The 26,594-nt window shown below is 36.9% G+C and overlaps 1 protein-coding gene across 3 annotated transcripts in view; it reads left to right on the forward strand.

Moving 5' to 3' along the window:
• Positions 1 to 26,594, forward strand: part of TASP1 (taspase 1) — a 69,479-nt gene that overhangs the window by 23,580 nt on the left and 19,305 nt on the right. For 2 of the 3 annotated variants that reach the window (XM_065739683.1, XM_065739684.1), the window contains exons 8-12: positions 3,597 to 3,703; positions 4,762 to 4,851; positions 6,616 to 6,735; positions 7,458 to 7,536; positions 22,619 to 22,729. In XM_065739683.1, the coding sequence (XP_065595755.1) occupies positions 3,597 to 3,703; positions 4,762 to 4,851; positions 6,616 to 6,735; positions 7,458 to 7,536; positions 22,619 to 22,729 (507 nt within the window). The remainder of the gene's footprint in view (positions 1 to 3,596; positions 3,704 to 4,761; positions 4,852 to 6,615; positions 6,736 to 7,457; positions 7,537 to 22,618; positions 22,730 to 26,594) is intronic. The other variant, XM_065739685.1, reaches the window with a different exon arrangement.

The following is a 26,594-nucleotide window of genomic DNA, read 5'->3' on the forward strand; positions in this document are numbered from 1 at the left end:
AATATGATTTATTGTACTAAAAGCCCCTCAGTATGTTGTTTGGCCAGGATAAAAAACATGGAGGATATTTTCAGAAAGTTTTAATTTCCTCTTTCAGTCCTTTATTACGAAGCTCAATTTTATTTTCTAGTTTCTTTAGTCACCACAGAACAAGATGAATCAGCCAGAGTTGTGGCTGGTTAAATTATGTTTGTAGTGGTTTTATTTATCCAGAACATTACAAAGGCAGGAGTAGAAGGGGGACAGCCAGCCAGTCACTTGCTACTAGTAGCATTCCCTTAACTGATCATCTGAAGTTTGGCGTAAGTCTGAGGATATCAGAGGAAGAAAGGGAAATTGCTAGGTTTTGTTTTGCCAACTGGTCCTTTATTTCATGATTTTAAAGTCACTTTAGAGGTATTTGCCATTTTTTATCCTGCCAAGAGGAATTGATAGTCTCTGCTAATAATTATATTTCCCATAAATAATGAAAAGCAACCATTGTCAGTCCTTGCTAAAACAATGTTATCAACTTGCAGATGAAAGTTAATTCTAATAAATACGCTGAAGTTGAATGTAGCCTGAGCACAAGAATTTCTACTCTAGGGAAAGTCTGAATAGGCTTTGTTTCCCTCGCAGTATGGAAAGGTATGATATTTCATGCTAAATTGAGTAATATTTAAGAACTGAGTTAATACATAAATTCTTAAAAGTAACTCAGGGAAGAGAGGCACAACATTTACAAACTACCTTTCTCTACTCCGAAACCCCTGAAAAGCTTCCTCCATCCCCCCTAAAATCCACTAACCCACCGTCTTCTCAAGATCCTCGTTTTTCTTTCTGATCAAAATTCATGTCATTCTAAAGTACAGAACCATGACTGGCATCTCATATAACATCTCCTTCTAGTGTAATGGTATGAACTTGTCAGTGTGACAAATAATTGGGGTAATTTTCAAGGTAGGAGCTCATGTTTAAGTTTTGTTGAGATCATGGTGGAGAAGGCTGGGGAAAGATTAGTTTGTTTTACTTGGAAAACATTATTTTAGCTTCCTTAACATAGACTGCTCTGTGTTAGCTCTTCTGAGTGTCATATGTTGGTGTCTGCTGCACAGGGATTGAATTAAAGAGGATTAACATAAATTAGGGTATGGGAAATTCTGACTAACTAATACATATGCACATATATTGGCACAAGTCTGAGGAAAATAGATATATATTATATTCCCCTGTGACAGGGGCCCAGAGAAGTTGGGGAATCAGTCTCCATCCTTGAAGATATTCAGAATTTGACTGTGTAAGCTTCTGTGCAGCCCTTTTGACTTGGACTAAAAGTCTGGACTACTTGACCTCATAAGGTTCCTTCCAACCAGTGACATTCTGTGGTACTAGAAAACTGACTTATCTGTCTGTCTGCTGTGACATCTGACATAGTTTAAGCTGCACAAAAGGCCACTCTGTCTCCTAGGGCTCTAAATACCTGCTTATCCAGAAGAAGCCCTTCATCGAGCAGTGCACCACTGTTCCCACAGGAGATCAGCAAAGTAAGGAAAGTGGTGGAGAGAAAATGCTCGACAAATCTTTATCCTAGCATACAGTTAAAAAGGCAGTTAGAGTAACCATGAATTGAGAATAGTTCTGACACCTCAGAATTGCAAGTACAGATAGTATGTTTCTAGCCCAGTTTTATTCATAATGACCTGTCTTCTCCCTGTATTTCCTTGCTTACTGATACCACTTTGAATTAATGCAAGTAATACAATGTGAACAATGTAGTCCTTCAAGGCATTTTTATTGCTTGGAAAAGACAAATAGAATCTTAAAGGTAAAATCAGAAAATTGTTTAATTGCTTGGCTGGAAAGTGAGGAGCTCCATGGATGGAATATATCTTCTCATTGGAGAACATCATGTGTTGGGGGAAAAAGTGTCTGAATAAATAGCAGCAAAGGTATAGTTTCAGTGATGATGCAATATAGCAGTGCATCTTTATGCCTGTGTAATAAGTACTTTTTAGGAGTACCAAGTCCAGTCACTCATGTGGCTCTGCCCATTGGTATTTGCTGTTTTCATTGAAGTCATCTCAACTTGCTTATTTTCCTGTTTAAAAGTTCTGTTAAAAACAGCATTCTATCTTGGTTCATTTTGCAATACTTTGTTTAAAAAATCCTGTTGTTCATTTTGGTGTTTTTTGGTTGTTGGTTTTTTTTTGTTTATTTTCTTCCAGTTAATTTGAGACTGAAAAGATTGGTCACCTGCTCCTCCTTATCAAGTGTTTTGCTTTTCACTTCTTGGTCCTTGTTTCAAACATGAAAATGTTATCCAAAGTAGCTGTGTTAATCAACTCTGTATGGTAGAAAGAGTTCCTTTCTTGGTGATGGCAGATTAATATGTGTTTACAGTTTTAAGAAACTGGTATTCATTAGGTTTTTGGTGAGCAACGCCAACTTTCTGATTACTTTTAGGTTAAACTTTTGAATAGATGTGGTCGTTCAGGGTCCAATTCTATGTACTTAAAACAGGTTTAAAGGAGATTTCTCTGGGTGATTTTGGCACCTAACTGGTAAGCTTCAAAGAAATAAAATGCTCACTGTCTGCGTACTTCGTGAGAATTGTAAATGAAAGCTTTGTGTTCTGTTGGCTCTACAATATTGATTTTGCTCGTAGATGGTTCTTGCAGCTGTTCCAGTCTTCTGAGTAATAGCGATGTAGCTATATTCTGAATTTCAAATGACATTTTAACAAGTTTATACTTTAAATAGGAAGCCTGTGCTTTTTAACTTCCACTGAGTTTGTGACTTATTGTATACCTCTGCCCTCCAGATGCCTTGATTTTACCCATCTGAACAAGTGGCAGAAGACATTTTTCTCCCCTCTTTTTTCTACCTTTCAAAGAGGATGTTAAGCCAATACAGTATTAAGTCAGAACTAATTTAAGCTAAATATGTCTATATCTACAGATTTTTCATGGACTGAGACTTCTAGAATGAAATGTGCTGTTTTGGTCTCTTCAACATTATTTATGTATTTATTTTTCAGCTTTAAATAACCATTCTTTTCTGAATGTGGGATTTAGATGTGGAAAATGCATGTTTGTCTTTTCAAGACCTAGTTGATGTTTATACAGTGTTGGATTATGGAACATAAAATTATTGCTTGATTTTTGTGTGGCTTTAAAATATACAGTAAGCATGCAGATAAGCAGTTAAGGTAATAAAGTAGTAGCCTAATTTTACGGATATCAGAATGAGCTCACATGGTATCTATTGACTTGTCAACAGTCAGAAACAATATTTTTAATATAAGCCACTTACTCCATTCTCTTCTGTGTAATGCTGCATCCTTGCCAAACAGAGATATTTAGACCAGTATCACTTCCATATGTGTTCTGCAATTTGTTACTACTAGTTATTTCACCCATCACCATTGCTAAACAATAGTACCATTTTTTTCATTTAGGAAAAGACATAAACATCTTGTACTGGAGCTTTAATATTTTATTGTAAGCTTTTTTAATTGGTGCTTTTTGTTGAAAGTGTGGGGGGAGAGACCTCCAACGCATAAACTTACCAATATTTAATTCAGTTTTTTTGTTAAATGCTTTCAAAATATTTTATAGGGTTTAGTTTAGCAGCTTTTAAGAGGAACAAGAGGAAGCTGGAGTTGGCTGAAAAGGTAGAAACCGATCTCATTCAACTAAAGAAGAGAAGACAATCAAATGAAAAGGTTAGTTTGTGTTTCAAGTTTTGTCGTGTCATCCTGACTTTGCAGCTGGTTACTAATACATTTCATGTTTTATTTATGATTAAACTAATGAGCCATTCAGAGACTCATCTCCTTGACCACCCATATGTTTGGATGATATAACCGTAACTTATTGAAATTAAAACTTTCTGCCTTGCTGCTTGAATGCCAATCTCTCACTTTCTGTCTTGTTAGTGATATGGAAATCTGTATTTGTGTATTTTGAGGTGTAAACGTAACAAATGTAAGCACAAACAGATAATTGCTCACTGAAACATTAGCACAGGATCTCTGTCAGTGTTTCCCACTTTTTAGTATTGCCTGAACATACTGCATTATGGAGCTGAAATTGGTGAAATTTGAAATGTCAGGTAGGTAAACATGTGCATCTGTGCATCATCTGGCATTGACCTGGCCCATATTACTTGTACTGCAAAGCTACTAGGATTCCCTGTTTCCCTCACTGTGTTACTTTGAATTTAGAGCCGCCTTGCAGTTGGAAAATGTCTGTCACAGTACTTGTATTTGCCATCACATTATAGCTTACAAAATTCAATGCTTGTACTTTATCTGGGGCCTGTGTCTATTTGCATTGGCCACTTCTCTTTGTTTTGGTCACTGAACTGACGGCTGTCTTTCTTAGTTGCGTATGTTAACATAAATAACATGCAAATCCTAGAACTGGTGAAAAAGTTGCTTTCTCTGTAGTCCCTGCAAATACAAAACAGTGATAAATTCAGCTCTTTTCTTCTCAGATTAGGACTTTTCCCTGGCAGGATTTTAATTTTCAATTTTCAGTGAGGTAAGGGCTGTGAGAAAAGTAAGGATAGGTGGGAAAAAAGTTACCAGTTTCAGAACTTTTCTTGTTTACAGGACTTCATATACCTCCTTGTAAAAATTAATCTTCTCATGGTGTTAACTTGTAACTGAGGGAGGAGGGGTCTTCACACAGTGTTGGAGTTCATGTAATAAGGGGCAAGTCAATGCTTGAAACATACGCCAATGCATGAGCTTACCAACCTGCAATTTGAAATTTCAAGGGCTCCAGAGTCATGTGCAGAATGTGTGGGAGACCCTCAAAGGCCAATGGTGGTAGTAGAGGAAGTGATCAGATAGAGCTCTACTCGTCGGTAAGTAATGCAGTAAAGTAACATGGTGGTTTTGTCAGTTTTCTGGGTGCATCCTGTCCGTGGAGGGGGGGCTGAGAACTAAACCACACTGTGTGGACTGCTTGTCTTACTGCACTGAACATAAGATAACTGCAGTTTTGTAGTACATTTAATTCTTCAAAACGAAATAAAGTGAAAAATCATATTCTACAAGAGCAAGATTTATGGGAGAAGCAGAATAGTTCTCTGTAAGCCGTTAGAAAGGAGCTATTCAACAAGAGTGAGCATGTGAAGTGTGATCATAAAACCTGCACTGACAAAGTTGATCTCTTGTAAAAGATTTGAAAATAACATTTTATGAGCATTTAATTCCTTGAATAATAAAAAATGAATATTCTTGTCAAATTTAAGTTTGAATTGTTAAATACTCATTTTTTTTCTTTGCTGTGCTTCTCTGGAGCTGTGAACTTCTCCGTTTGTGAGACTTGTTAGCTATTTTATTGTCTATGTCTAGTGTCAGTCTTTGACATATCTCAGTATTTACAGCTTAGCTACAGCTGCTGTCTTCTGCTCTGTACCCTGGTACAGCTTAGCTTCTGTTGCCAATACTGCACAGTTGTTATGAGCTAGTCGTTTTTTGTCTCAGAGATTTAAGAACTTATGTTACTGAGAAGGAAAATTCAGAATTGTTTTGCGTCAGTGATGATGATTTCCTTCAGAAAGTGATGTGGGCCACAGTGAAACAAGTGTTTCCTTAAAAAAAGTTTTCCAGCCTCCTAGATTTCCCAAAGCAAAGCAAGCAACCAAAGCATGCAAATTATACCACTGGAGTGACTACAATTGCTGGTATGAAATAAATCTTCTAAAGGAGATATGCTTAAGAAAGTTTTCAGGCAATGTTTTCAGTGATGTTTTGATTCCATATCTCTAAAAAATATTTACGTAGCTATTGAAGGCAAATATTTTATGCAAGTGAGTGCTTGATCTGAAGATAGATGGAAGGTTGAGCAAATAATTTTACAGATGCTGCAAAAAAAAGGCTGCAAACATTTTTTTCTTTGTAGTCAGATGGTATGGAAAACTTATGCTGAGCCTGATCCTTCTCACATATATTTCTGTTCATTATGGGAGCCCCAAGTGTTTGATTTAAAATGAATTCAGATAACACAGCAACTGTTAGTCTGACATTCTTAAATTTGATGGAAACTAACTTCGATTTCCTGACTTGATTTTCACATCTGTCATTGTCTGTTAATCTGGTTTTTGTTCTGGGTAAAATCTTGAGTGAGAAAACAGGTGAGAGATGGACAACAAAGTTTGCATCCTATAAGTATTTCTTCTTTTTTCTATTTCTATTTTTCTTCTATTTTTGAAATTACAGAAAAATTAAGTCTAGAGAAGAGCTTTATCCATTCTGATCTTGAAAGCATCTAAGGGTGGGAATCTGCACCTGCAGGGAGCTGCTTGCTCTGCTGCCCACTGTCTTTTCCATCAACTGAGTGATGTTATAATTGAGTTAATAATACCTGAATTCATTTGTGGCTGAATGTCACAGAACATATGAAATACACAAAAAGAAGTTATCTTCAGGTCTTGTCTGAGACAAGAGAGTGTTTTGAGAAGACTTATGGCAGCACCACCAATACTGCATCCGTGATAACAACTCTGTTTTGTTGACGGGCCTGCCGTTCAGTTTTGTACACATTAGTTTGCACACTCCTGTGAAGCATTATCTGACTTCAATGTGCACTTTTAAATAATTGTTTCTTTTTGTGTGTCCTGCAGGAGAATGACTCAGGAACATTGGATACAGTCGGTGCAGTAGTTGTTGACCAAGAAGGAAATGTTGCTGCTGCTGTCTCCAGTGGAGGTTTAGCACTAAAGCATCCTGGAAGAGTTGGTCAGGTGATTGCTTACACATTTTCAATTGGAAGTGGCTGTTTAGTCTCACAGTTGTGATTTATAACACTTGTGTTATATACAGTGTTGATGCAGTTTATGTACAGCTTTTATTTACTTACCTTTTGCCAGAGCTATTAGTATTTAATTTCTCACCCTTCAACACCTCTTTGATACTACAAATTGTCTCTTAAATGCTTAAAGTGTTTATAAATAGGATTGCCAACATTATTTAGGGAAGTTGTCCAGCAATTTTTTTTTAAATAAACTTATGAATTTGTAGAAGTGATAAAGATATTAAAAGAGCAAATGAGATGTAGGCGTTCTTTATTGCTGTTAAGTAAGGGAGTTTTTGAGTGCATTAGAAGTGTCATGCTCTGTTACTGTATGAATGTATTTTTGGTCCACTTTCACTGCACTCATAAGAGCAGTTCTCTTTCAAAATGTATTAAATGTTTCATTTTGGAATAGGAGAGTGAAAGGGCCTTGATATGAATAGGGCACACTTGGAGTTATTTTGTCTTGATATCTGTACTTCATTTTCTGAAAGGTTTATTAAGGTTAAGTGACAATAGTGTATCACTAAGTTAGCACTCAGTTACAATGGATTGGAATTGCTATTTTGATCATTCTAAATAATACTTAGATTTTTCTTTCTTTTTTTTTTTTAAAAAAGGACAACTGTAAAGCTTGAATACTTAAATTTTTGAAAGATGTTCTTTTCTTAGGCAGCTCTTTATGGTTGTGGCTGCTGGGCTGAAAATACAGGAGCTCATACACCTTACTCCACTGCTGTGAGTACTTCAGGTATTTGCTACTTTTATAAATATTTCAAAATGTTGTTCAAATATTTCCTTGTAGTTTGTTTACAGAACCCAATTAAAATATTGATTTGAACAGTGAATTAAAATATTAACATTAATTGCATAATGCAGTCTGTATTTCTGACATTTAATAAGTATATATATGTATATGTATGTATCCATGTGTCAGTATTACCTTGAAATCCATAAATTCATCTCTGTTATTTGCTGACATTGGTCATTGTATTTAAAATTAACATCTGTATGAACTGTCCTCTTCATAAGACCTCATATTGTACTGAAAGCATGTGCTCTGTCTGTTATATATTAAGGGATCTGACAAAGAATTGTTAAAAGCCTAATATTGTTTTAAACTGAATGCTTCTCTAACTGGAAGCCTTTGGTAGAGGACTAAGATAATATGGGATTCTTTAACATAAGAGGAGATACCAATTGTAAAACCAAGTTCAACAGATCTACCAAATATAACAGGACTGAAGGAGGGTTATAAAAAGGAAAATCAAATTGATCACTAGGGTAATAACTGATTCTGCAGTGTAAGACTGGAGAGTGTAAGTGAAGATATTTCTGACTTGTCAGGATAAGATACTGAAAAGATAACCGTGCTGTGTTTAAAAACTATGTGAATATTTAGAGCAAAAAAGCTTCAAGATGAAATTATACAGGATTTGTAAAAGCTGTTGAAGAAAGTGAATTTCATCCCACTGTTGTTCCTAGTTGTATGAACACAGTTAAAACAGAAAAACGACTCGTAACACTTTTCTGAAAGCACTTATGTCAGGGTGCAAAATTGATGATTTGGACTCTTGCTTAATGATCAGTTATCTGCATTCATTGTAGGGAGAGGTGGAACAGAAAATCTGTAGAGTTCTGTACTCAGTTCTCAGGAGTAAGGCTGGGTGAGAACCCTGTCACAGAATTAGTGGTGGAAGCAAAATATCAGGGTGTGCAACTGAAGTCTCACGTAGGCTGAAGAGCATCGGAAATCTCCTGTGTTGCTTTTGCAGTCATAAAGCTTTTTCATTTCCTCTGGTTTGAAGTGTGTCTCACACTGTTGAAAGCTTAAGTTGATGTTCCTCATTACATTTAATATTAATAAAGGCAGGCATCCTTTTCAGTATAGCTAAGGGAACTCATGCTAATGGCAGAAGTGTTGAAAAATATCCTCTGCTGATTTCAGTTTGAAAATGCTTGCATATGTAAGCAAAAATATTTAAGAGTTGTAGAATCGGGGTCTAGAATGAGTATCAAGCATCAGTGAGTACTGGACATTGTTCATGGAGAAGCTGAGCAGGACACCTTTATTAAATTTTTTAAAACTGATCTTTATATGTCAACTGGATTTTCAGTCTATGCAAGTGCAAACATCTCAGTGCACTTAAAGGAGATAGCTGGCTGCAATGATGGCCTTAAATGGAAATCTTTTTTGCTGGTGCTGATTTTGTATAGTGGTAAATAACGTGGCAGTATTTATAATTATTGCATCCACACATAAATATATAAGTATATTTCAGATCTTCTAGCTTCTAGGACACTGTGTTAATACCAATCCCAGCTAATTGAAATCGACTGCTGGCAGTCCGTGAAGTGTGGCCATCTGTTTACTCAGTGATTTGAAATTCAGACTAGCGGTGTTTAATTAAACTCTTGTTTCTGGGTTTCTGGCTTTCCTTTAAAGTTTGTGTGTGTGAGAGAGAGCAAGAGAAAAAGCGGGATATAGAAATGTTTACAGGAAGTGAGGACTCTTCTGTAATCAATACCATTCTTTTTTCCATTTTCAGAAGCTCATAATGTTTTATTTTGTAATTTATGTTACTGCTGTTACAAAATATATTGATGCCTGAGCATCTGACAGTGTGAGCCATGAAGCTAATTAAGGGATGGAGAAATAGAAAAATTAAACTACAGGAAAGATTGAAAGAGTGAAATTTACAGCTTGGCTCGACCACAGCAGGAAGTGGGAATCGGGGGAATAAATGTCTGCAAATATTCAAAAGGTGAAATTGCCAAGACTAAGTAAGAAAATACGGTGTCAACATACTTCATTTTTGCATTAAAGTTTTAGAAAATAAAAGGTGCTGTCAAAACTAAATAAGATTTTACAAGCTCTAAATTGCCAGTGCTTCCTAAGAGAGGATGAGTGTTGTCACTTGATATGCCTAAGGTCGGACAGGACTTTATCTGTAGTAGTGATCACAGCTGATAGGACTGCCCAATATCTAGCTCTGCCCCAGCAGTATTATATTCATTGCAGTTCTTGAGATTTCTTTTTGAACACTGTAAAGGACAATACCAGAAATGAAACTTTAAGATAACCTGGGTCAAGACAACCTGTTTTATCTCATGGTGGTGCTTTATTTGGAGTTCCAGTGCCATCATGCATAGGACTGCACATACTTAGTTGTATGGGGTTTACTTACTGGGTTAGGTACACCTTTTCATGTACAGACGTACATCTTCTCATCATTCAGGTCTGTAACATTGTTAAATAATGAAAAAACAAAACCTTATTTGCAAAGAATTTTCGCTTCCGAAGCATTACGGTATATGTTAACAGCAAATGTGAAAGTAGATGATTCACGAAGAGCTGAAATTACTTCCCAGAAGTTGATCTCTGTCTCAGGTATAGCAAGAATACTTGGTAAGTGCAAGTCATTACTGGAAGCTAAAAACAGAATTCATGTAGAATGTGTTCTGCTATGGGCCATTCTCTTTAAAGCACTTCAGAGGTAGGTGAATCTGTTTTCCCATTGTGTGGGTAAAAGCATAGGTTTTTGAAGTTCTGGATAGATTAATATGTAATTACAGAGAAAATGATGTTTTGCTTTGTGACTGGTTTTAGTAACAGTAATCGTTCAGAAAGCAACTCATTGACTTATTTTTATTAGTTATTAAACTGGACTCAAATGCCTGATTTAGGGAAAATAGGTTCATATTGGATTCTGAATGCTGTGGTCAGTAAAACTGTCCACTGTGTTTTACTCCTTAATAAATAAATCCCGTACATCAGCACTAATGGAGTGCACATACTGTAGTTTTCTCAAGGGGGCGAGTGAGCTGGATAGCAGTCTTTCTAATGTTTGGAAGATGATTCTTTATTTTCAAGAGAATGGCTGTTGAGACATCAGCTAGGTCAGTGGTGCATCTAAACTGATAAGAGAAGAAATGTTTCAAGGCTCTGAGCCTTTTAATAAATGATGTTCCTGTCAGAACTCTGCTGCCACAACAAGCCATGCCCTTGCCACTGCTTGCATAAATCTGCTTCCTCGTTTATCTGTCACGTCTCCTCTTGGGCTGATTTTGTTGTTATCCTAAGCACAGATTATGCACAATATTTTATTTCAGTCCTATCTACTTCCACCTACGTTTCTATCTCTTCTATCTGTGGATGTTGTCTTTAAATTTACAGTATGTCATAGCTTTGCACATCTTTTCTTTTTGATTTGTCTTTTAGTTGTAAATTTGGCAGAAGTTTCTGTGAGTATTTTCTACAGGGATTTTTTTTCTTCTGTATGAAAAATAAATTAGGTTTCTGTTACTGTGTATGTTGAATAGTATGTGTGTAGGCTTTTACTATTTCCTGTTAAATGCTTAGCAAAATTCATCAAATAACATTTAAAAGAAATCTTGAATGAAGATTTCAATTCTGATTTGTTTTGAAGTTTTGTCAATAAGAGGCACTAAATTTAATCAAGTGGTAATATATTCTAAGCCCAATGTTTCAGACCTTCTTTAAAGATTCTTTGTGAAATTGAATGTTGAAAATCTGTGCTGTTTTAGACTTCTTAACAAGCTACAGAGAGAAATTCAAGAGAGTTTGATGAATCAGTCTCTATATACAGAAAAAGGGTGTTTTTTGGCATTAGTTTTCCGCAAGGAATTTTTAAGGGCCAGCATTTATTTTAAGCCTAACTATTTTAGGCTCATGCTTATGAAAGTGCTCACGTCTTTGGGTTTTAGAGGCTGCAGTAAGAACAAGATTGAACAGGTTGGGGAAAGCCTCTGGTGTGGGGAAAAGGAATCTGGGATAATAATTCAGAATGTACAGAATACAAACTCTTGCAGACTGAAATCCACTCAGAGTTGGCAGAAACATGGAAATGGACACACTGGGCCAAACTGGAGTTCCAGGTAGTTTGCTGTGCTGTTTCAAATAGAGGATGGTTGCAGGTCTGCCGGGAAAAGTACTGGAATGTGGAACTGGCACCTCCACTGCCTTATCCAGCCTTCTAGTGGTTTGTGACACAGGGACTTTATGAGCTGGAGATGTCCTTCATTTTAATAGGTCAGGATGACTTTCTAAAGTTGTCTTATTTCTATTTCTATTTAGAAGCTCAGTTATTTAATCCTTGATGAGAATGTTGTTTTTACTGTGACGACTGACCTCTGTAGAAGCTTTCTTGGAAAAAGTGTTAGTGTGAATGCCAGAGTTAATAATTCAGGGTTTTTTTTTGTACTTGAAGTTTTATTAATTTTGTTGTAAAATCCTTCTCTTGAAGCTTCAGGTTGAGGCATATCTTTCACTGCCTTCCTCATAAAAAAGTAAAAAAAGGGTTGCCATAAATGTACTTCTTTAAAGTACTGCTAAATTCATGTACATTTTTTTAGTGGTCATGTATTATTTGAAGATACGCTTTTACATCTCGATCGTCTTTTGGCCCTGTGGATGCTGGCAGACTTCCTCCTTTTGACGTGTTCAGAAAGGATTTAGCATGAGTTGTTACGCCTTTAGCAAGTTGTTTCTCAAATATTTTGGCCATTTTTATCATGATTTTTGTAATGAATATGCCAAAGGTGGTGGTTCTGAACTTGTCTGGGCATGACTTCAACTTTTTGAACAGTATTTTCTTACCTCTAACAGACTCTTGGCCTTGTTGTTTAGCCACACTGTCTTCTGACTGTATTTTTTTTGGCTTTTCAAAAGATACTTCATGGTTTATAACGTGCAGGATATTGTAAAACTCATTTTTTATGGATATAGTTTAACAGGGGGTAGAACAACTGAAATCAAAAGACAAAGACAGGAATGGAGAAACCTTGGAATTTAGGAATGATTTTGAGTGTAAGGAGCACTGAATTCAAGGTCTGTTTTGTAACTGTTAGTCTGAAAGTCAGTTCCTGTGTAAGCAAGTAAAAATCTTTCTGATTTTGTGTATTTTTTGGTAGATGTTTTAAAACACAAACTTTGAATTATATATATTTTTTTCCTGTAAAAAATGTGGTTGAGAGACTTATGGCAACGTAAGGTTAAACACTGTAGGGATGCTGTAAGTATATCAGATCTAGTATTAAAAAATCAAGAAATGCAGAGAATGTTACAGACACATAGACACATTACTTTAGCATAAATGTAAGTAAGAGGAAAAGTGGTTTCTAGATTAACATACTAGAAAACAAACCTTTCGATTTAAAAGTTCATGTGTTTGTGTGCATGCACATACATGCTCACGTTCATATGTTCTTTCATACAGACAATACAGCCTTCCCTTTCATGCACACATGCAAAAAAAAATAATAAAAAAAAAAACAGGCTGTAAGCAATTGGATCTCTTTAGTAAATGTCTTTTGTTGGTATATGAATGTAAACACAGGAAGATGGGTATTATTTGGCAGGAAAATATTTGTGAGCAGAACCCAACCACAGGAGAAACAATAGTCTGTCTTTTGGCTGTACTTTAAGAAAGCATTTCCTATGTCTTTGATTTGTATTATGTTCATGAAAGAAATGTGTATATTTTTTCATTCAAAATAATATCAAGTGTGACATTGAATCTCCTCCCCAGCTGGGGCATCCATGGTGATTGTGAATATTAGTCTACTAACGGTGCCAAAAACAGGCAGGTTATGTTTTTCCTGGGGGATAAGTTGAAAAGAAAAAATTCTTTTTTTGGATATACAGAGCCTTAGGTATAAAATCTACAGTAACAGTAATGGGGGAGGCTTTGAAAACAAAACTGTAAGTGGAATTCTTGAGTAGAAATGAACAGGCTGAGAATTATGTCTTACGTTCCAATTTACCATCGTACTAGCAGCAGTACCCTTTCTTCATGCATAACTTCGGTGCTTTGTGTACACCTATGTAGCAGTCTGAAATGAGCCTTTTAGTAGTGCATTTCTGAAGATGGGCAGAAGGTCTCACATTAGTTAGGAAATAGAAAAGTTCTGTAGCAGAAAGATGGCAAGTTTCTGACCTTTTGTAGAATTCAGATGATGGCAGTGTTTTAGGAATATTTATACAGACTGTATGTGTTTTGTGTAAATGAATACGCTGAGTCGCCTCAATTTTCTGTGCTAGTGAATTCACAAAGATCCTAAAAGACTGAGCTGTAAAGTCAAAATCCCCTTTTCTCATAAATGCATTTTTGGGATTACATTAAAATCTTCCAGAGGTGGTTTGGATATACTTTTCTTTTGATGCATCGTTCAGTGAAGTGAAAAACAGTACATTTTATCTTGTGAAGAATCACAGAATTACTTATTTTGGAAGGAACCCTGTGAAATTATCTCCGCAGATGGAGATTGCACAACCTCTCTGTAGTGTCTGACCACTCTGTTATCGTCAAGGGTTCTCTTGTGATCAGGTTGAATTTCACATCTCTTCATTTGTGCCTTTCGCCTCTAGTTCTGTCAGTGGGTTCCCCTGAGAAGAGTCTGACTAATCTTCATTTCCTCCCATCAGATAGTTGTACACATTGATAAAACAAGGAATGAGGAGAGTTGCTTCACAATGAGTTACACACAGTGTAACAGTTCCTTTGCCAGCACTAACAGCCATGTGGCTACGTAATGAATTAGCAAACTAATCCTCTTTTTAGGTGTGACTTGTTTTCTGTCAGACTGTGAAATTACTGTTGAGTAAATTAAATTTACTTTGCATAAAAGTTCATCAAATGTGGCTTTCCAGACATTGTATGTACAAATCAGTGCTGCCCACTTTCTCTTTTCTTCAAATTTGGCATCAGAATGGAAACAAACATACTCACTCTTCCTTCCCCTGCATATTCCTGAAACTACTGTTCAGCTCTGTTCTCCTTTCCAGTCCACTGTGTACTTCATGGATGATATCGTTGACAAAGCAGAATAGGTAATGTGGAATATGAAAAGCCACCTGTGAAGAGATGGATTGTGTTAAATTGGTGCTTGAGCTAAGCCACAGCCAACATTTCCCTCTCTTCTTATGGAAGGCATCGAACCATTGACTTCAACCTACTTGAAAACTCATTTTCGACAGGAACCAGTTCCCTGCAAGTGTGAAGAGGAAATGTTTCTCAAGGAAGCTTTAATCTAAATAGATCGACGCTTGATGTAGGGCCGTGCACTGAGGGCAGTGGTGGCTGCTGTGGTTCAGTTTGTCAGTTTGGGCCTTCTGAGCCCACAGGTCTAGAGTAATTTTACAAGCAAATCTTGTACCCTGCATGGATTGTTTAAGCTACATTGTGGTACAGCTCATCTCTTTGTAAAATACGTATTGCCTCTCAAAATCAGTCTGATCCTGTAAGGTTTGGGGAATAATAGGCAATGTAGTGCATCACGGATGAAGCAGCTGCATCTGGAGGAGAATTACATCATTGAGGCAGCGAAGCAGAGAGTAAACGAAGAAAGATCTGTCTCCAGACAGATCAGTATTTACCTCTGAAGTGAATACTTCTGTCAAGAGTTCAGGCTTTATGTCTAGATGCCTTTTGGAGGTGTTAGTTCTGTAGCACGTGGAGGCTGAACTAATGTGTTATGACCACAAGGCTGTGTGAAGAGAGGAAGCAGCAGGCAGAGGGTGATTTGTGGAAGTGGTACTGCTAAGGAGCAGTCACATAAACACTTTATTTGTTGTGGAAGCACAAATAGGTGTGGTGTACAGTGAAATGGAGGCTGCATCAGGCTGAACTCTGTTTCACTGTTAAACATTGTTCTGTCACTGGGAGAAAGCGACTGCACGCAGTTATTATGTAAGATGCCTCCTATCCTTTCCTGAACATTCAATGTGATGAAAGTTTGTTGTTTGGAACAGTGTGCTATTTTTGCAAAGAGATCAAGAGCAACAAAGCTTCTGATGAAGGCGAGTGCAAGAATATCAGTTATGACTTTTCTTCTCCATTTAATTAAAATTAATCTATCAAAATGCATTACAGATAAAAATGTAAAGTGTACACCCTTTTTAAAGGAACTACAGTTATTCTTCATTCTATTTTCTCTCGGCGATGCATCTGAAATGCTTCTTCAGTTGAAACAGGCAGATTTTCCATAGCTGAAGTTATCTGGCATTTTCTAGTTTTTAAAAGCAATGGATTCATAAATTGGTGTTTATCTTTTTTTCATTTTTATTTTTTTATACTGACTGTAAAATTGTAGAATAAGAAGATTACTTGTTCTACAGAATGATTTTATGTTTTTTGCTCATAGAAAAGACTTAATGGTGTAGAAAGAAGAACAGGGCTCCTTTTAAAGGATAGAGCTCCTTAGAGAAGATACTTCAGACAGAGCTTTTCCCAATGCTGGATTTTTGTTTTGTTGTCTTTGGAACCTACCCAAATTTACAGAAGTTGCAGCCTTTTGGAAGATTTCAGTTTGCATGTTCTTGGTAGGTATTCGTTAGCTTGGAAGTTCAATCATCCAAGAATTTTTTGTCTGCAACAAGAATGTGATCCATTGATCCCTCTAGGATCAGTGCGTTCCGAATTGTACAGAACTTTTGCTTGCAGGTGTTCTTCCTGGCTGCAGATCAATAAGTAAAAATTTTCCCCACTAGTATGAAGGCAAGATGAAACAGCTGACAGGAGTACAGCAAGCTAAGAATCAGTTTTAATTTAGCACTGCAGTGCATTAAGCTAGACCAGAGCATTCTCTGTCTTTTTGGAATTAAGAACATTTCAGATTTTGAAATAGAAATTTCTATTTTGATAGTTAACTTACTGTTACTGGTATCTTCCAAACCAAGTATTTTTATTTTACCGTATTTTAGTTTCTAACATCGTAGTCTTGTAGAATTTCAATCATCTCTTCCCAGTACTAGCAAGCAGAGCTTACTACAGGTTTCACTGTACTAGGCATTATTAGGCATAACTAAGAAGCTACTTCAGGAAATAAAGCAGAAACAGTAATTGGGAACTTGCAAGCTGATATTGTTTTCTAGGTACTAGTCAAATAATATCATAAGAACTGAAACAACTTGAAAGGGCCAGGTTCAGACTCTGCTATATGAAATACTGAAGTACAAATAACCTGTAATTTCTATCTTTAGCTTCTGAAAAGAGAAGAGTCATGTTTTGGCAGCGGAGCGTACTAGATTAGTTTTTCCATTCTCGAATGTGAGTAACGGAAGTTTCCATTTTGTCGTCCTTTAAAACAAGCTCCAACACTTTGTGTTGAGGTACTGTACATTTCAATAGCTAGATGGGCTCGAGCAGCTTGTCAGAGCTCCATACGCTCCCTGCTTATGGCTTGCAGAAAGAAAGCTAGATTTTCATTTCTCCTTCCATTCAACAGGAGTCTCTTTCATGTCTGAAAATTGAAAACGCGTGTTTTTCAGTGTGGTGCATGGATGTGTGTGTGCCCTCTGGCACACCTGTTTCTAATTTCCTGACTTGAAAGCATCTCCCATCAAAAGAAGCAGAAAAACAATTTCGTTCTGACACGCTGCTCGGAGGCCCTTGCTTCGCAGGCCTTCCTTTCGTTTGCCATCTTGGTTCCATTGGTAGGACATTATAAGATGCAGAGCACACATTGTATGGGATGGTCGGCTTATATTGTGCTGGGTTCTTTCCCCTCTTGTTGTGGTTATTTTAAGCATTTAAAATCCACTTGAGAAGTCACTGTGTTGAGGGAAAAGCTCTAATTTAATCCATCATTTCTTACACGAAGCTGAAATTAAGAATCAAATTCTATAGCAAGTTAACATTTTATAACCTCCAAATTAGGTAGAGTGTTACTGTTTGGTACAGAAGGTTAGCTGTGCTAATTTAAATATTATAGCTCAGATTTCTAACCTTTTCTACAAGATACTATTCAGTGGAAAATAGTGTCAAATTAACAGCTGAAAATCAACAATGTTAATAAACTTGAAAATCAGTAATTTGATTGCAAAAGTTACGTATGCAGACTAGTGGATGACTACAGAATACAGCAGCTCAATACTGACTATCAACTCGGAAGGAAAAGTATGCCCTTTGAAGCTCTACCTTTTGTGTTACTGACTTGTCTCTTTTCTCAGTTGAGCAACTGACACTTTCACAGACATCTGGATTATCTCCACAGCTACTGTCTTGCAGTATGTACCTATCCAGGGGTATGCTGTTGAAATGCTTTGGTTTGGTTTACTGGCAGGCTAAACAGAATGACACTTTCAAAGAGGCTTAATGTTTAAACTTCTTTGTATACATGCAGCTGAAAAGCAAAAAGCTTAGCTTGGCTTTACCACATAATTAATATACTCATAAAACCTGGCTTTGCTAGGCTTTGTTCATTGCTAGTATGGTCTGACATCACTGGCGAAGCACTAAGAACGTGAATCAAGGTATGTACTTCTCTGTAACTTCATGAAGTATACAGTAAAGAGGTAAATCTTTAAACAGGTTAATAATTTACATTAATGCCTGCTAAAGTATGTAACCCTGAGCTATTTCTTGTCCTGTGCGTATACTGACATTGAGTAACAAAGAGATGCTGCGTAGAGAATTGCCTGTGCTATTTTTCTGTGCTATTTTTCAACACAGATGTTGAATTATAATAAGGTAACAGAAGAAAAAGAGACTACGGAGAAAAAAGGAGGCTGTAGACTCTCCAGTTGTTCTTGTGGGAACCTTGTATGAATCAGCAAGGAGATTCTGAGTAGGAAAAAGTGGTGTTCTTAGAGATGAGACATTTAAATACAGAGGAGGGAAGTAATATTTCATTGCTGGTCAGCTTTACAGTTTGAAGGGAACACTACATCAGAAGCTGTTCTACAGCGCGATCCAAAATGGTCTGTGTCTGCTGATCAGTTCTGTTCCTTTTTGTACGGTCTCCAGGGCTAAAGCAGTTTTCAGACAGGGTTAGAAACTTCTAAGTTAGTTAGGGTTGGATACGGTTTGTGTCTTTGCATTCTCAAATCTTTTGATTTAAGTGTGAAATAAGAGTTATGCCTGTTGTGTGCTATCCTTCTTTGCTTCCCATACCATAAGAGACTGTTCCTGACTTGACTTTAGGAATCTGCTTTTTAAATTCATTTACCCTTAGCCTAAGAAGCTAGAAACTTGCATCAAAGTACTAATCTTTATCTGTCTTTTGATTTATTTGATACTTTGATTACTGTATGAAACAGATTTTTTTTGAGAAGCAGTGGGGTAACTCAGTAAACTGTTCTGGACAGCCATCTCCATTTGACTCACTCTTGTGTCGTTACAGAAGCTTTAGACTCTCATTGCAAATTGTTTGCCTCTAAGATATAATGATCGTCAGGTTACCAAAAAAGTCATCATCCTGACTGGGAAGGGATAATAAAATGATTTGGTCTCTGTATACAGGAAAGTTACTAAAACAAGCATAGTTGGACTTCAGTTGAGCAGAATTGAAAGTTCTCAGAGAATCCCTGTTGGTTTGATTTCAGTGTAATTTTTCAATGAAAAACTCTGAAGCGTAGTAAGACACATAATTAAAGGTGGTATAACGTGAGGTAGTTAAGCAAATGAAGCAGACTTGCATTTCCACTAGTTTATGTGCATGATTTGGGAATATGCTGAAGTAGCTCTGACTGTTCTGTCTTGATTCACCTTAATGTAATTCTTTCTCAAGTTGGCTTGTATTGGTGCTGGTTAGATTACAAGTGAATGAAGTTATGTGAACCCACAATTTATATTTTATGTTATAAGCAGGTTTAGATTGCTGCAATTCCTTATGCACACATTTTGTGTTTAACCCTAGTATAATCTGCAGTATTTTCCCAGTTTGAGACAACAGAGACCTGGTCTACTAAATGTGTAGACAATTCACACTGCGGTATTTGGTTCTAACTTGAGATAAAAGGAAGTGCAATTCTATCTTAGTAATTATGATAATTATTTTTCCTAACCTTTATCTGTTCTAAGTATGTGAAAAACTACTTATTTACTTCTCTTGTTCAAAAATAGATGTTCCTACTTTAAAAAGTGAAGGAAGAACTTTTTCCTTTTGAAGAGGGGGGATGGGGGTATTGTTTTCATTAGTTATCTGTCCCTGCAGATTGTTGGCATGTGATGTGTGCTGAAAGATTTTTACTTGCACTGCCAGCAGCAGTCTGTAAGTTTACTGCCTTGTAGGTTGACATAAATACAACAAAAAGAAATCATTTTGTCTGCGGGGATGCAGAGATGTGTGATGTGTTAGTAGAACTGCAAGGCTGCTTTCCTTGTGGTTCATCCTGGATCACATCAGTGGGCTGCAGCTGTTCTTAGCCCATATTAAGTTTTCCATGCTCTTTTTGTAGCATACTCAATGTTTTGGGAACTCTTCAATAAAGTCATTCTCTTGGGGTAAAATAAGATAATACATCATGCTAAAAAACGGCCATTGTCTTTTTGATGTCAATTTAGGAATTACTTAAATTCTGAAGTAGTAACATCTGTTTTTATTACTACTTAGAGATGCATAAGCTCACTCTTATTTTTGTTTCTCATTTGCTTGATTCAAGTCCAAACTTCGTGCTTCTTACTTCACATCATGGATAAATTTTATCTGTACAGGTGTTAAGAAATGTTGCTTGAGAAAAATCAACTTGCTAGCTCTTTACTGGAGTATATGCTTCTTTAGCTTCATTCTTCACAGCTAAACTTCATAATGATTATGTTGTGTTTGTGGGGTTTTATTTTTATTTTTTAATAGCCATGTTGTGATCTATGGGAAAAATGCATCTAGAAATTTTTGCCTGTTCTTGATGCATTAATTTGCCTTGAATAAATATGAAATAACTCTCAATTGTATTGTGGACAAAAGGTTACCAGCATGGAAGTAATGGGGCAGTGCACTGACAGATCCTCCTGTAAGTGCTGTTAAAGATACTGTGTTGTGTGATTCTCTTTAAGGTTATATCCTAACCAGGACACTTTTCTCAATAACTTGAGAGTTTGGCAGTCTCTGTGAAAACATTTTCCTCTCTTATGCTCTCAAGAACTGCCTTCCTTTCCTATGTAATTGTAGTATTTTAGCTCTTTCATTTTCTTTTAAATTTATAACTGGCTTATACTTAATCTGTTTGCTATACCAAGAATTTTTGGTCCTTCTGTAGTGCCAATTTTATGTAGGTTCAGTGCCAGAGTACCCCACTTCAAACAATTCTGTGTAATTGAATTCTGTGGACCAGGAGACACTGCCCATTTGAAGGAGTGCATAATTGAAGTCTAAGGTGGGAATTTGATGGTGAAAGTTAGAAAGATTTTTCAACATGTAGCCAGACTTTTTCTGCAGTCTGATCTCTGTGCATATTCACTGACTTCTAGTATATTCATAATACTTTAGTCTTGGAAATATTGGGGGGATGTGAAAGAATCTTCTTTTTTCCTGATATTTTAGCAGTTTTGAGGAGCTCATTCTGCCCTTTAGGGGGAAGATATAATTATGTGCCAAGTAAGCAAAAAGATTCTTAGAGGAGGTTGCTGTGTTAACTGGGGTGTAGAAGTGGTGGCAAGAGCAGGAAGTCATCAGGAGCTCTAAGAGGCAGTGCTGAACCTGCCTGGGAGTGGGCAGTGGTGTGTCCAAAGCCATCAGTGCTCTGCACTCAGAGCATTGGGAAGCATGGAGATGAGGCATGCAGCTGGCTGCAGTGTAGCCAGCTTGGGTTGGATTTATTTGTTCTTTCTTTGAGTTAGTCCTAGGCTCGCTTCGTCCAGATTCGCTCAATTTCTTTTGTTCAGGGCTTGTTCATGCTTCTAGTAAAGTGAAAGCTACCCGTGATTTTTGTATGGAGACAGCACAGTGCTTGCATCCTTGTGGTTACTGAGAAATTGGCTAGAAACATATAGAGGTAATTGGGAATTGACTGTATTTGACTTCTACATATTCTGCTTCACATGTTCTGCTACTAACTGGCTTTCGACCCTAATACACGTTGATGTTGCACATCTGATCGAACTGCAGTCACTTCATTATAGGTGATTAAAATCATTGTCACATCCCAGCTGTTATTTTTTTTCTGCACTGAACCGCATGTTTGATTTAAACTGGCACTTGGTAAGACCTCTTCTAGCTGCTTCATCTACTTTCTCACCACCACGTGAGTGGGAAGCACAGCAGTAGAATGACTTCTGTATATATCTTGAAGGTATAATCAATGTGTGTTCATGTCCAGGAAGACGTTTATCCAGTAAACATGCTCTGTACCAATTGAGCATTGACTGCAGCTCTGTGTCACAAAGAATGTTGCTGGAATGGAAAATAGCATGGCAGAAAAACAGCAGATGTGAAAGTGCTCCTACATAGTAGCACTGTTGGCTGCTTAGTTTTCCTCATAGGCAAGCTTCATTTGTTAGTTCCTTTAGGATAAGCCTTTGAAAATGACACAAATTTCTATTAATAGTCAAATGAGGTGATACTCTGACAAAATAACACAGCTGTAGGTAGGTTCAGTTATTCCTTTGCTGACAGAAGACTGAATCAGATGGACTGGATCATGCAAAGGAGTTATTGTGGAATTCACTAAAGGTCTTCTTGGTTTAAAGATGTCATTTTGTAAGATTAATCCTTTAAAAGTTTTTATTGTATACTATTAACTGCACCCAGGGATCATTCCTCTGAGGTTGACTAGTAAGTGGATTGAGAGAGAATTGCAGGGTCTGGATAAAGATGACAAGTCAGAGGCAGTTTTACTGTTTCATCTCTCTGAATGTAACCTTTTTTGGTTTCTATCTTTGTGCAGTAGAAATTTCAGGAAAGTTGCAGGGAGAACTGTTGGTGTAATTGAACTTTCTGGTGACTCAGTATCACTCTCTTAAAAAAAATAAAAATTGCAGATACCTGTCGTATGCACCTTTTATTTTTTTGCTTGTGATGTTGTATAATAACAATAGAGTATTTACATAGTACTACCTATATTTTGACTATACCTCAACTTTATATTTCCTCAGGTTGTGGAGAGCACCTTGTCCGAACCATACTGGCCAGAGAATGTTCGTGTGCTTTGCAAACAGAAGATGCCCACCAAGCTCTCCTAGAGACTATGCAAAACAAGTTTATTGGTAAGTGTCTGGCCCTAATTGCCCAAGCATTTCACAACATTGTTTAAAATGCAGTCAAGGTAAGATACTTTTTTTGTGTCTTCTGTTGAAATCTTATGTTGCGGTTGGCTTCAGGTTTAGTATTGTGTTGCATCTAAACAATGTTAAATCAAACTGCAACGGAATATTTTAGGAAACGTAAATGAGAGCCGTTGTAAATTTCTCAGCAGATATGTGAGTCAGGAGAATAAACGGAGAGGTCTGAAGGAAGAATTTCCTGTCTGAATCATGGGCTGTGGTGTACAATTGCATGCTTCAGAGGTGGTTAGCAGCATTAATAGAAATTATTCATCACATTAACCCTCTTAAATATAGCAGACCTTAAAACCCCTGTGTGTTCTAATTGACTAGAGACAGATTCTGGTTTGTTATTTACATTATGAAATGGATTTCATAATTTTGATTCTGACAGCGTTCTGTTTGGCTGTTAGAAAAAGAGCCACCTTCGCAGTAGAAGGCTGCACTTAATGGTCTGCTGCTGTGTTGCAATCATTTTTAGGTGCAGTGAAAATGCAGAACAAAATAATCCTAATGTTTTTTCCAAAGATACTATAGTTGAAGTAGCACAAATCTAACTTTTTAATTTGATCGCTTATTCCAATGCAAAAAATCAGGAATTTATGACTAAGAGGTCTTCAGAAATGAGACCTGAAAGTATCACCAATTAGTGACAGGACTGTGCAGGTGCTGTATGGAAGTGACCTGACTTCAGGAAAACCATGTTTTTGGTCTCCATACTCTCTAAACCTGCTGTGCTGTTTGTTGTAGCAAACCAAAAGGAAACATACATTTAGAAAATCCTAATTTGCTTTCATTTTAACAAACGGATGTGGAAGCACTAACAACAGCTACTACTAAAATACTTCTTAATAGCACTTCATAGAAACTGGCTGATAAAAGATGAAGTTCAGGAACTGTTTAGTTGAAGTTCTTTTCTCAAGTTACTTTAAGGAGTTTTGTTTTTCTTTCTCTTCTATTGTTCCTGTTATTCCTTTTACAAACTGCTAGCAAAAGTGCTGTTCCCTTACTGTTTCTCCTGGTAAGAGTATCTTTAATGTGATCAATCAACTTTTGGTCGTCCTTTCTTTTGTTTTCCCTTTGAATATATTTTGAATATATTTTGCACCAGTTTGCCTAGCAGATGTTTTTGTTGTAAATGTGAACTGGCTATTATGTGATGTATAAATGATTTTTTTATGTGATATAAATGAAAATATTTGTATTGGACTCAAGAACATATTGAACGTTGCTGATCTTTTTGCCATACCTGAAACTATCAATTGCAGAGAAAGAGGAGTTGGACAAACAGTGATATCTTATTGCCTTGGGAAAACAGACTTAAAACAACAAAATGGGGGGAAATGACAAGTAGGAGAGACAGGATCAAATTTGTGCTTTACGTGGTCAGCAAGCTTGAAGAAAAGTGTTTTATAATTGCTCTTTGTAATTTCTTACGTTAGTTAGCCATGGGTCTCATTTCTATTTTCAGAACTTACCACTGCAGGTTTTTGTTATCCAACAGTAGGGATGTGTGTTACCTTCTTAGTGGTATTTCAGGGCAGCATTGAAGTGAAAAGAAGGGATACAGCTGCCTTCTTGTGTAGGTAAAATGGTTTAAGTCTGTGTTTTGATTAGAAACAAGTAAATCTAGTTTGCCCTCAGCTGTCCTGGGAATGAAGACTGATAGAGAAGACCTCAAAATCCAGATGCACTCATTTATGTGTAACATGTTTCCATGTACGTTTGTAGCAAATTGTGCAATTTTGAGGGAATTTGCAGTTTTGAAGATGTAATGCAAAGTCACATCATGCTAGTATAATGCAAGAGCTGAAAAAATGCATACCACATCAAACATAAGGTAGGAAGCAGGGGTTTTTTTTCTGTCAGTTTTCATAGTTGTTGATATACTAGTTCTTACCTCAAGATGTATGGCATGTTTCAGGATTTCTTACCATTCCTGAACAATAAAATGAGGTGAAACGACTTGCCAGCCTGCTTGCTAATGGCATGGATTCTTTCCTTGATAGTCTTTCTTAACGCCCTATTTTGTGGCAGTGTCAAGATTTATCCAGCATTATGATGGACCAAGGCCAAAAAGCTTGATAGCTCTAACAAAGCAGAGCTGGAATTTTTTGTCAGAAGTCAGAATGTGTGTTACTTGTATTAGAGAGAGGAACAGCTGATTTTGGCAGTGGCCATCAGCTTGGGGCTTCCTGTTTACAGAGCTCTTCAAATCTCCACAGAGTCACGGGAATCCTTCCAGCTAGGGAATGCCTGGCTTAAACAGTGAATGCTGTTTAAACAGCAGGTGATGAACAAACTAATGGCAGATGTGCTTGTCTCATCCTTTCTCAGAGCCAATTTGCTGTGAATGATGCACAATTGATGGTTAGAACAGAGGTGGGAGAAATTAAATGTCAACTACTTCTAAGTAGAGTGGACTTGATGCCTTCTGTAGAAGAATGCTAAAGCTGCTGAAGAATGGTGTTCTGTAAACAAATATCTTCTATACAGATGAGCAGAGGATTTTGTTACTCATCATTCCTTTCAAATATGGCCAAGTTTGCGGAATGTAGACTTAGAGTAAATGTTTGTGTCATCTCACTGGCGGGAAATGTAGGCTTTTAGCAATGGCAGCGTTATGAATTCTGCTTTAAAGTTTCTTACAAAGTTTTGGAAAGTAACGAGCTCATATACACAGGTGGGTCCTGATGTCTGTTCTTCCCTTTGCAGAAAAGTGTTCATCTATTTAGCAAATGATGCTGCATGAAATTATAAGCTGGCTTCATTTAGTGCTTATGTTTTCCTCTAATGTTTATTTCAATTGTTAGCTTGATACAAAGTGTGATACATAGCAGAAGCACAGTGCTGAACTTTGTTTTAAAGCTTTTTTTTCACACAAAAGCTGACAAGGTGCAATGGTGTAGGTGAATTATAGGCCTACGAAGATCTGAATTTCACTCACGTTGTGGAAGATGTGCAAGAAGATGCAGAGCTGTTTATTGGAGGATGCTACAGCAGTTAATTGGTTCCACCACGCCACATTCAATGTTCAGAGCAAAGTTCTGAGGACTTTGAAAGCTAATGTAAACAGGGAAGTTGGTCATGGTTTCTCTGCTATGGAAGAGTATGAATAGCAAACATCTGATGAACAACTGGTTAGTTCTTCTGCTGGATAACTGAAAAGGAAACACTTCTTTTACTGTTAAGTGTCAGATCTGTGCTAGACTGCATCTTCGTAATAGCTACAAATTGGGAGGTAGCACGGGGCCAGAAATGATTGGCACATATCTATCATATTAAAAAAGTGGTTTGGAGTAAGTGCTCTTCAGCTTGGAAGCTGTTTAATTTACAGGAGATTGAGGAAAAAATTGCTCAGTATTTTTAGCTATAGAAAGTGCCTGAATGTTGAGGCCACCACTGATGCCTTGAGGCTTGTGAAACCTCTGTGCATTGCTTCAGTTCTGAGGCTGAAACTGGATCTTGGTGTTCAGCTCTGCTTGCTCTTGCAGTGAATGTGGAGCTGCCGTGAAGATGTTTGCTTGTTTTTAAGAAACTTGTTATTGCAAGTGAATGTTACAAAATATTTAAGTTAAAGCTTGATAAAGCTTTTCATGCGTCAGCAATAACAGTATAGTTGAGCTTTGAAGGAGGGAAATATGTTCTGTAAAACATAATTTTGTGACTCAGGAAGGTGAGAATTAAAATATTATTTTTCTTTGGTTGGTTTTTACTACCCCTTCTCCCAGGTGTGACCAGTCAGAGCTAGCATTGTTACTTAATGCCCTACTACCAGTTTTTCTTGGGATTTTTTCTTGCTAAATTC

The sequence above is a fragment of the Cyrtonyx montezumae genome, unplaced genomic scaffold, assembly GCF_038088225.1.
Source record: "Cyrtonyx montezumae isolate F1298 unplaced genomic scaffold, pur_monq_1.0 scaffold_24, whole genome shotgun sequence".
In the NCBI taxonomy this organism is placed as follows: Eukaryota; Metazoa; Chordata; class Aves; order Galliformes; family Odontophoridae; genus Cyrtonyx; species Cyrtonyx montezumae.